A 12,037-nucleotide genomic window follows, 5' to 3' on the forward strand; every position below is an offset into this window, starting at 1 on the left:
ACCTGACGTCTGCATTGCTGGAGACTTATCTTCAACCCCTGAAGGTTTGTCATGGTTGCCAGGGATGCTGGGTGGGAAGGAAAGCGAGTCGAAGTCTCTATGAACCATCCTATAGGTCCCTCCTGGTGTCGTCCTTTTGCTGAAGCCCTCCACACTTCTTCCGTATGCACGAATGCGTTTGCACATGTATTCACGCTTGCTTCTGACGAGGATGTAGATCCGTGTCTGATGGTGATGATGATCTGTATCTCTATCTGTAGTATTCTGGAGAACAACTTGATGCATGAGACGAATCATTCATGCAGTAGGTGCGTGGATGCTCCTTCGTGGACTGCTACAGCTAAGCCAATGGTCATAGAATTCTCCAGGATTCTTATTCCAGATGCTTCTGACAGCAACGATCTTTGAGAACACAAGCGTTCGTGCATGCCATCCTCTTCATGTGAGAGTGCTTGTGTGACTGCCATTCCTTCATGCAGGGTAACTGTCAATGAAGTTTTCTGACCAGTGTCTCTTCCATGACACGGCGTTCCATCAAGGTCATCATCTGTTCTGTAAATTACTTCATAAACAGCCCTGAGTAGAAGTTCTGCAGAGTATGCTGAAACTGATACAAGGTTGATGTGTCTGAGAACGCTGAGGCCTCTTCATATCTCTGTAGTGTCTACAAAGTGTTGTCATTGATACCATCTCTGGTACCAGATGTCTGCATTGATAGAAGAACCTATGTACAGTGATGTGCTGATCCCAGTCGCAGCTGCAGTGCTCAATGTTCAGAAGTCCAATCTCCTCTTTGAAACATCTCTTGTAGCACTTGAATGCCACTTCAAAAAGGTTCTGGATGCTGATGTCTTCTTCCTCTGTGATCAACAATGAGGTTAACCCTGAAGACCATCTCTACCTAGAGTTCGATATTTCATCTGCTGAGTCACAGATAGGCCCTGTCATACGCTTGGCGATTTACTGGAAATATGAACATCGGAAGCAGTTACTAACCCACGGTTATTAGTGCAATCACTAGTTTTATCAGACATGACTTGAGAGTACCTTCTAACCCTGTCCTGTGCATGTCCATGGACAGAAAATAAATACAGATTAAATTCTGTTTTAAGATAAATTCTCTCAAAGTTTACAGCAAAAGCTGGAAGAAATGCGGGTCAGCCAGAGACAGACGGTACCTACAGTGGAAACACAATTTCATCAAATGCAACACAAGCACACAAGATGAAATACATGACCAACATCGTAAAACATATGTACAACTTAGCAATAATTTTAAGACAGTAATAATACAGACTAAAAGCCGTATATAGCAAAGTTGGATTGGATAAAGGATCGAAAATAGAAAGGATATGTTCCGTATTGGGACTACAGGTGCCTCCACAACCATTCACAAGAGTGATGGATGAGAGAGTGACAAGCATAGTCGGTCATGTGACTGAGAAGGGCGTCGAACCGTAAAGGTAGGTTCTCTCATGGGTGATTGTAATTTTACATCTTCTTCAAGTAGGAAACTTCAAGGGATTGCAAGTGTTCCACTATCATTTGCATTGAGGGAGCAGATAAACATAATTCATTGAGAAACCTATGAATGAGTACCAAGATATGTTTGATATAAAATATTTGCAAACATCATCGTATATTATTGACTGGTTTATTTATACAGAATGATTATCATGATTAGAACAGGGTTATTGACATCATAGCCTCAGACGGAAAACAGACTGCCATGATGAACCATGGTTGTTACTGACTGATACCTTATGAAGCAAACATTTTCCATGCGGAAGACTAGAACTGACCTCCTCTGGATACAGTATATAAGTCCCAGCCGCCATGGTTCATGGTTCCAGCCTACAAACACCACACCTGCGTCGTCACTGGCCCAAATTGCCTGAAACATTACATCAGTGTGGTTGTACATGACATGGTGCTGCCTGCATCAACAATAACTGGAACTACTCAATGTCATTGTGTTCAACTTGTTACAACATGACTGTAGTACTCGGAACACTAGGGACTGTGAACAACACAAAGAATGGTAATTCTGTGGGATGACTGAGTCTTCAGAACACTGAGTAAAGACAAACACTGTCCTGCTGTACAAAATTCCATGTACTGTATGCTTTCTCTCATACTGTCTTCTCTCTATGGCGTCACCTGTCCAGCAGATATATCCCCAGGAATGATGTCCAGCAGATATATCCCCAGGAATTACCTGTCCAGCAGATATATCACCAGGAATCACCTGTCCAGCAGATATATCCCCAGGAATGATGTCCAGCAGATATATCCCCAGGAATTACCTGTCCAGCAGATATATCACCAGGAATCACCTGTCCAGCAGATATATCACCAGGAATGATGTCCAGCAGATATATCACCAGGAATTACCTGTCCAGCAGATATATCACCAGGAATCACCTGTCCAGCAGATATATCACCAGGAATGATGTCCAGCAGATATATCACCAGGAATCACCTGTCCAGCAGATATATCACCAGGAATCACCTGTCCAGCAGATATATCCCCAGGAATCACCTGTCCAGCAGATATATCCCCAGGAATCACCTGTCCAGCAGATATATCACCAGGAATGATGTCCAGCAGATATATCACCAGGAATCACCTGTCCAGCAGATATATCACCAGGAATTACCTGTCCAGCAGATATATCCCCAGGAATCACCTGTCCAGCAGATATATCACCAGGAATGATGTCCAGCAGATATATCACCAGGAATCACCTGTCCAGCAGATATATCACCAGGAATCACCTGTCCAGCAGATATATCACCAGGAATTACCTGTCCAGCAGATATATCCCCAGGAATGATGTCCAGCAGATATATCACCAGGAATTACCTGTCCAGCAGATATATCACCAGGAATCACCTGTCCAGCAGATATATCACCAGGAATCACCTGTCCAGCAGATATATCACCAGGAATGATGTCCAGCAGATATATCACCAGGAATTACCTGTCCAGCAGATATATCACCAGGAATCACCTGTCCAGCAGATATATCACCAGGAATCACCTGTCCAGCAGATATATCACCAGGAATGATGTCCAGCAGATATATCACCAGGAATTACCTGTCCAGCAGATATATCACCAGGAATCACCTGTCCAGCAGATATATCACCAGGAATTACCTGTCCAGCAGATATATCACCAGGAATTACCTGTCCAGCAGATATATCACCAGGAATTACCTGTCCAGCAGATATATCACCAGGAATCACCTGTCCAGCAGATATATCACCAGGAATTACCTGTCCAGCAGATATATCACCAGGAATGATGTCCAGCAGATATATCCCCAGGAATTACCTGTCCAGCAGATATATCACCAGGAATCACCTGTCCAGCAGATATATCACCAGGAATCACCTGTCCAGCAGATATATCACCAGGAATTACCTGTCCAGCAGATATATCACCAGGAATGATGTCCAGCAGATATATCACCAGGAATTACCTGTCCAGCAGATATATCCCCAGGAATCACCTGTCCAGCAGATATATCACCAGGAATGATGTCCAGCAGATATATCCCCAGGAATTACCTGTCCAGCAGATATATCCCCAGGAATTACCTGTCCAGCAGATATATCCCCAGGAATGATGTCCAGCACTGTCACCTCACCAGACATCACATCAACAACACATGGCACAGGATGATGCTTGTCCACCAACTGTTCCCCCCAGTCTCCTCGGAATACATGTTCATCGCCCTGCAGTGGAAACACCACAATTAACAACAAAATGCCTTAACCACCACAGCTGGATGGCATAGGATTCAACCATTGTATAAAATCAGAACTGAAACGTGGCTTATCCTGTATCTCTATTTAACTGCTCAAGTTGCAGGGGAAAACAATCTGCCAATTGCAAAGCATGGATTATATCCACTACTTCATCTTAACCTCATAAACTGACTTCTAACCTGTGTGTACATCAAACTTAACTGTAAAAGATTCGATCCAAATTCATCCACCTTTGTCATAGTCATCAAGAAGTGACACACACCATTGTAAACTTTGTCATGTGACCACATTCATCAGTTGATCAAATAGGTTTATTAGATATCATATGTTTATGCTGTTGATTATAAATTTAACAGTATTTCCCACAAAACCAGAGACCTTATAACAATCATTATATGGTCTCTGGCAAAACTTAAGTCACTGGGTTGGAGACAGGAGCAGCTACACCTTGTACATCAGGTCTAATAATATAACTTTCAGTATGCATGGGAATGTTTAAGGAAACAGGCTTTTGCATTGCTGCATTAATGCTCTCTCTGCCACAGACATTGTGAATTAAAGGAACTGATTTTTTAACATAACCCTCTTACTTGTATAATGTCTTCCTTCTTAGCACCGTCATCAGCAGACTGCTTTTCTTCCTGGAAAAAGCTGCCAGTCTTGGGTACCTTCTTCTCAGCAATATACACCAAGTACCTTTCAGAAGGAGACCACTCAAGACAGCCAAACTGACCTGGAACAGTTTCTTACTGCGGTCTAGCATGACATATGACACAAGGTGTACTTTTCATACAATATGTATGGCAGTATTTTCAATGTATTTTGCTAAAATAAGTAAAACAAACTCTTGGGCAAAATAAAGTGAACACTTTTTATTTTGAAATTTTGGCAAATTATCCAAGTATCCACAAGTCTCAGTTGACAGAAAATCACCAAAATTATGCCACCGCTAGTAGTGCAAGAGAGAGAGAGGGTAGAGGCACCAATAACAGCCAAATGTACAGTGCTTTGATGTGTATGTACAGGGTATCAAAGCTTGATGTGCCCTGCATGGAAACCAGAAACATTGTAGTGACCCAGGAACATCCATGTTGTAGTCCACAGTGTTCAAAGTCTGTACATTGCCGGTTGGTACAAAATTTTTTACAGACGAAAGTCGATTCACCATGTTCCATAATGATTACATACGTTGCTTTGATTTTATCTATCATTAATAAGGGTGTTCACTTTCTTTTGTCCACTAGTTTATATAACAATTTTCCATATTATTTGTATTGTTTAGATTGAAATCAGCACCAAAATATATTCACAAATGACACTTTCCTTTGAAATAGAATAAGAAATGTGGAGTTGATTTTTTTTTTCACATTATCTCCCATGTGTCCATGACATAAAATGGCAGTTGCCGGAGGCATGTTCAGAACCGCAAGCGCTCAACAGACACAAGCACATGGTTACACTAAAAAATTCGTGATCACCTCGTGTTATTCCAGGACAAGACGAATAACTTCTTGTTTCCTTGTTGGATATTACCGAAAGGGGCGACTGGTCACAAATGACATTATAGCACCTGATGAAGGAGCAAGCATACTTTCAGAAACATAGTATTTCACAATAAAGAAGTTCACATCCATAAATCTTACATTTCCCATTTGTTTTTGGAGGACAGTATGTATAGTGGCCATCTTGGTTCACGTGACGAGCCAGTTGTGGGGATGGTTCACATCTGTGTCTGGGCACACACATTCAGGATCAAGCACTTGTGGTTCTGAACACACATCAGCTTTGATATTGTAATATTTACTTCAGGGAAATGAATCAGAATCTGCTTGTACAATCAGTGTCAATCACTGTGAAACGTAATGTGTACTGCTATAAAGATACCTGTTTCATAATAGCCTGTGGTACAAATTTTGGACCATTACACTTCTCTTCAGTCTAGCAATAACTGCAGTAGTACTTGCATGCCTAATGTGTAAAAACAATGAAGGGCAGCATGTCTTCTTACCATCTGCTTCATAAACCTTTCCATGTTTTTCACAGCTCTGTATGTCAAAGGTCTTCACCTTCCGACTCGAGTTCCATATCTGGACAGAACAGAAGAATCACTGATTATATCATGAAAGACTCAGAAAATTAGTTCAAACAAACACGTTTACTACACTGACAACAGTGACAAATGGAATTTCCGCGCGTTAAGACTGTCATGCAGTATGTTATCAGTGACAGGCATAGACATCAGGAATGTCTTACCTCAAAGTATTGCTTCTCCTCGCCTTTCTTGTTCTTCACTTTACAGACAAGAGCTCTGAGTCGACCAGACGGAGACTCACGGTTCCATAATCTGTAACAATACTGTGTGCTATATTACAGTGCATTCTCACCCAACAGTAATACTCATGGTCCAATTATTCTGGCACCCTCTTTACATTCTATATGATAAGGAAACATCAACAATGAATGTTCACATTGTAACATTTATGTCAAATTAGTCAAATTTCAGTTTCTTAATATACAAATAAATATATTATTAACTAAATAAATACATTCCATTCAAGAACTGAAGATTTTGACACATTTTCAGTAGTTTCAGGGTCTTACACATTTGAGAATTCCTGTGGAGGTGTTGCCATAACAACACGCAGACCAGACGGACCATCTGGAGACATGATGTATGTTTTGGAGAAAGATGTTTTCTCCCCCTTCTGTAAGTCCCTCTGAGACCATTTTGTGTCCACAACAAGTGTATCCTCTGTAGACTGATTGCTAAATGTTGCTGAAGTCGGCTGAGCTTGTTTCACCAACTCACGAAAAACCGACACTATATCCTTTGCCTGAAGAATAAAGAGTGTTTTCAATCCATAATCTGATTAGTATAAACAGATTCTCAAATTGGATTCACATCTAAGAAATCATTTCAGTGAATCTGAAAGGTTTTCTTGATCAGCTGATAAAATTAAACATCTTTTGTCTGAGAAGTGTTGAATGGATGAATGTGTGACATAAAGACCAGTATTTAAGCCATATCAGCAGGTTTGATGTGATGGCTTTCTGTAACTTCTGCAAAACCCACCAACAAGGTGGGTTAGATAGCATCATCTTCTCAAGCAGAATGATAAAGAAAGTCATTTACTAGTATTTGTTTTCCACAATAAAATAGAAGACAAGTAATAAAACAGACTCAGAAGGCTCTGTACTTCAGAAAAAAATAAATTCACGATGTGATAGACATGCTGATACTTTCAACATGGCTGCCCTTCCAGCCATGTGTAAAGTTGGACAACAATGCTTGGGATTTCAGTTCTGATGTACATATATTCTGATTTATAAACCCTGAAGTTTGAAAGAAGTAGAAACGCTAGTTTAACTGTGACATATCCTTGTTAACAATGTTCACCAATACAAATCAGATCCCATGGCTGTGAGCAGGTCACTGATTTGATCACTCATGTGCAAGTGTGAAAGGTTTTTGGTAACATATGAGAGAGGTGCGTCCCTGAGGGTTCAGACCACAGGGTCTATTGACTGATAAATGGATAGACTGATGATGGATGCCGCATCACATCATACAAACTCACTTGATATGGCAGGTCTAAGGTCCATATTTTTCACAACCCTGATGTTCACATTTACTCTGAGGAATTTGCAGCTTCTTGAAATATCCTAATGGTTTCTTAACAGATATGACCATCTTTAAGTAGGAATGAAAAGAGGCCCATATTACTTTATATTTTGAGAGTGAGTGAATTTAGTTTTACGCCACTTCTAGCAATATCATGGTGGGGACACCAGAAGTGGGCTTCACACGCTGCCTTCAGCATGACAAGGGATCGCTTTAACCACTGTGCTACCCCAACACCCCTTCATGTTGAAAAGTGCAGTTTACAATGTTTTATTATCTGCTGAAACTTCAACCCCATTAATGTGTCAATTTAAAGTGTTCATTAATATACATACAGACCAGTAAAATGAAATAAAAAAGAAAAATACCTGAGAAAAACCCAACACTTTGGCAACAATGTGAGTGTTAATGAAGTTTAAAACTAGTCATGATACTTTAAACACGTTTGAACTTTATGTAGTTGGATGTATATATTGTGTACTTTCATTTATGCATTCTGAACATGGATAAATAATTTAGAGAAGGATGTTTAGCTCTGTTAACTACCGGTAACCTAAACACCCTCTACAGTAAAGGTGATATGTTTATCAAGAAATGATAATTCATACCAAAATTCACTATTAATTGTAACCAGTACAAGCAACACATTAGCATTCAAATATTAGGAAAATATAAATACAGAATATTAGTTTCATCAAGTATCTGTAATAGCTTAGACAAAGACTCCTGTCAAAAGAAGTAAAACTTATCTTATAGACATTCTATTGAAAAAATGTATGTTTTGACCACACAATTTCACAGATATTCTAGAGTTAAAATCCTAGCCTGAGGTAATCAGAACTCCACTGTAACACAAACCATTCACTAAGACAAGGGTTATGTCTAGACTGGTTAATAAACTGCTTTGATGAAGTAAGCATGCCATCGCCTATACTAAAATAACATTATGCAAACACCAGTTAAGGGTTGTCAAAGATCCAGCCCAGAGTAAGCAATCAAGCAACCAGTAAATGTGCCAACAAGATTAATGCCAGTTAGAATAGGATTAAAAGATTAAGCACTCCCCTTGCCTGGTCATTGAAGTTGTTCTGGTAGGACACACTCCATTTTGTTTATCCTGCATTTCATTGGCTATTGTAGATTACACCCATCATCAGTCAGCAAATCAGAATCTTTGTATTGTTTAAATTGTAGTTAAATAGTCACTACCTCCATTTGTCCATCAGTTGGGTTAGACTCAAAACACAGGTCAGCTCTAGCCCTCAGCCCAGAGGGTTGTACCGACTCTCTGTGGCCACCCTTGTTATTCCATCTCTTGTAAATAAAGTTGTAATTAGCTTCTTGTGACTTCAGACTCTTTGCTGAGTTAATTTCCCCAAGCAAACCAGCACACCAGTTAGATAATGGATTTCACTGGTACCCTCACTTGGACCCTAGACCCTTATCATAACATGAGAGTCAGCATATTCTTTGAGTTCAGCTACCTGGTCCAGCCTTGGCTTGGCTCATAATTGTGATTTCTATTGTTTCTCCAGCTTGTGGCCAGATCTGAAGTCTTATAGTATACACCTCCAAATGTCTCTCCCCTGACCACTGCTCCATCTCAACTCTGCATGATTATTACAGCATTGCACTTAGTGGAGAAGTTTAGATTCCTGTAGAGCTCTTATGTATCATAATGAGGCTAGGATAGGGTATTTCAGTTATATTAACAGGGCACAGACACTTGTGATCAGCAATGATTCCAGTAACCAGTAAAACAACACCTGTGAAGATCTGGCTTAGAATTGATCTGTATGTTGTATGAGGTGATAAATGGGTTTGGGTGGTCAAGCTTGTTGACTTGGTTGACGCATGTCCTTGTACCCAAATTACGTAGTTCGATACTCATGCTGCTGATCACTGGATTGCCTGGCCCCGGCTGAATTATTTACAGACCAGCGCCATGTAGCTGAAAAATTGCTGAATGCTGAGTTTAAAACAAAGAGTAAAATAAAATTTAACAAGATGACACAGTCATCAATATCCCCCGCATTACCTCCAATTTCAATCGAAGTCAAACTTGTTGCCATAGAAATGCCCAAAATATTTTATTCAGAATTCCAAAACTATCAAAAGGCACCTGTACACCACTAGACCAATCTATGTCTTAAGTTTGGTGAAGAAATATTGAACGGTTTTAGAGTTCTGCTCTGGAAAAGATAAATGTGCACGGACGGACAGAGTGCATTTTAATACCCCCCGCAAAAAGTGTTGGGTGGGGGGTGGGGTGGGGGGTGATAATTAGTGTGTTTAGCATGAACCATGCTTGTCGCTCTCTCAATGCACAACACATGAAACAACAGGGAGATCTGACAAGCCATAAGCAGGGAAGGTTTGATGTCATGAGTCGGGATAAGTATAAAATATCAATTTCATTTAGAAAATTACATATTTTCCCTGAACCTGGCTCATGCTATTATGCTTACAGAATCTGATGGAATCAGTGGTGAGTCAGGCCACAATTGGATTCTCTGGCTGTCTGAAAGTATTTCCCCAATCAGGAACTATAAGGGCACTATGTTGGTCCTGTTCTTCCAACATCCATCCATTACCTTGGGGATCCACAACATATCCCACTTCTCTTCTTGTGAAGTGGCTTGTGACATATCCGTGTGGATGTATAGAGCTACTAGTGTCCTGGTCATGTTTAATGCAACTTTGCCAGCCTATTCGAGATGTGCTCATGGCCTTTCAACCATTTTATTCAACAAGCATCTTAGTCTCTACAAGTCAGGTGATAAAAGGGTGAGTGTAACTCAGCGCCTTGGCGGAACCGTTAGTTGTTGTGCTGCAACAAGTGGGGAAAAAGTTTCGCCCATATCCCCCTCTTTTTCCATAGTAAATATGCTCCATGGGGAGTCTTTCCCCGCTATGTAAGTTGGTATGTATATCTGTGAGTAGATATGTAGGGGTATAAACAGATCCTTAAGGTACTGCACGAATGCTAGATCATTTACCTGTGTGATTATATCTCACCTGTTGTATATCATACTTCGCCTACAGTATATCATATTTCATAGCATAGTGCACAAATACTGAGCAGTGATCCCATCTGGATAACTATATGTCTTGTAGTTACCGGTATAATAGATGTGTTAGGTACATCCATGGTACTTGTATATTTATCTGCATGTTAATAAAAAATGTTATTTCTATTGATTTCGTTTGATCTGTATAGTGTGTTGTAAACACTGCAGCTTGTACTTGAGGTCGATAACAGTGGAATACCATGTGTCTTAGTCTTCAGATATTTGGTGGATGCTACCAAATTTACATAGCTGACCAACTGTTTGAGGGTTTTATGCATAACAAGGAAATTATAGCACTGGATTCTAATAAATACACAGTCAAATCACACCCTGTTGCCTTGTGGTTTTCATTGCTGAAGATACCAAATGCCATTCTACAAACACTGGTTTAACTACAACTACAATCTATAACTATAAGTAGATTGCTGTAATATCTTTTACTACTTTAAGTCTTATTGGTGTTAGCAAATCATTATGTACATAATACAGTGAAGCCTTGATAATCCGGACAGTTGTGTTTTTCAGCAAATTCGTCCGTATTGCGGATCATCCGGACTACTGAATTTCAGCAAGAGTTGCTTCCCTTTACTATATCAAACAAGACACAAATAAAACAAATAAGCATTTAATGTATATATGTATATTTAATGCAAGGATAACAATAAATTATAAACACATTGCAGTCTTTCTTGGTTGTTTATGTTCATATCACATCAATAAATGTTCGCATTTTCACCAATCATGTCCAATGTCCAATGTCACAGGGTTCATAACAAAAAGTCTTTCATTGTTGTTTGAGTCCTGTTTACCTTTTTCACTGAGTTCTTTACATCACCAATAGTCTCAAAATAAGTCACCAGACTGTCCAGATATTTCGATGCCTCCATCGAAGTTGGTGGCACTGGGGCTTGTTCACTTTCTTGTTTGCTGGTCATTTCGTTCATCCATAGAAAGAGCGCCTCCTCCATTTTTTGATGTTTGGCGTTCCTTGCTCGAGACAGGGCTGCGGAGTCTTCAGGTATGGTAAGCCATTTTTCCTTGCTCTTTAGGATGTCTCCGATTGTAGATCTCCCCACTGAATGTCCAAATACTTCACCAAAGTGTTTACTAAGGAAATCTAAACTTGCTTTCGGATGTTCTTCTTTATACCTTGCAATCTCCCTCTTTTCAAATGCAGTTATCTCGTTTCGTTTTTGCTTGGTAGGTTGACTCGCCATCTTTGCTGATACAAGTGTCAAACAAACTGTGAATGTACAGCATCTTCTGTCATTGACTTTTTGTCTAATTACAACAACAACCCTTAATTGACATTTCTCAAAAGTTAACAAGAGTTTATCATGTCAACTCAATGTCACCCAGTGTTTATTGCTCCCAATGACAGAGCAATAAGTTATGTAAACATCGACGGGAGTCGCAGTTACGGTTCGTGAACATCATTTACAGTGTCCGAACAATGAAGCGATTTACTGTTTGTTTTACTAATTCGTTACACCTTTTTAGCGTCCGGTTCTGGAAACTGAATTTTCGGATTATGGGTGCAAATTATATAGGCATTGATTGGTAACAA

General features: G+C 39.9%; 1 protein-coding gene across 2 annotated transcripts in view; it reads right to left on the bottom strand.

The window, feature by feature from the left end:
* Positions 1-12,037, bottom strand: part of LOC137296795 (acylamino-acid-releasing enzyme-like) — a 48,785-nt gene that overhangs the window by 35,234 nt on the left and 1,514 nt on the right. For both annotated transcript variants that reach the window (XM_067828650.1, XM_067828651.1), the window contains exons 2-7: positions 6,379-6,611; positions 6,031-6,121; positions 5,786-5,864; positions 4,368-4,510; positions 3,607-3,744; positions 1,803-1,894 (exon numbers count right to left, since the gene is read on the bottom strand). In XM_067828650.1, the coding sequence (XP_067684751.1) occupies positions 1,803-1,894; positions 3,607-3,744; positions 4,368-4,510; positions 5,786-5,864; positions 6,031-6,121; positions 6,379-6,611 (776 nt within the window). The remainder of the gene's footprint in view (positions 1-1,802; positions 1,895-3,606; positions 3,745-4,367; positions 4,511-5,785; positions 5,865-6,030; positions 6,122-6,378; positions 6,612-12,037) is intronic.

This window comes from Haliotis asinina, chromosome 9, assembly GCF_037392515.1.
Source record: "Haliotis asinina isolate JCU_RB_2024 chromosome 9, JCU_Hal_asi_v2, whole genome shotgun sequence".
Lineage (NCBI taxonomy): Eukaryota > Metazoa > Mollusca > Gastropoda > Lepetellida > Haliotidae > Haliotis > Haliotis asinina.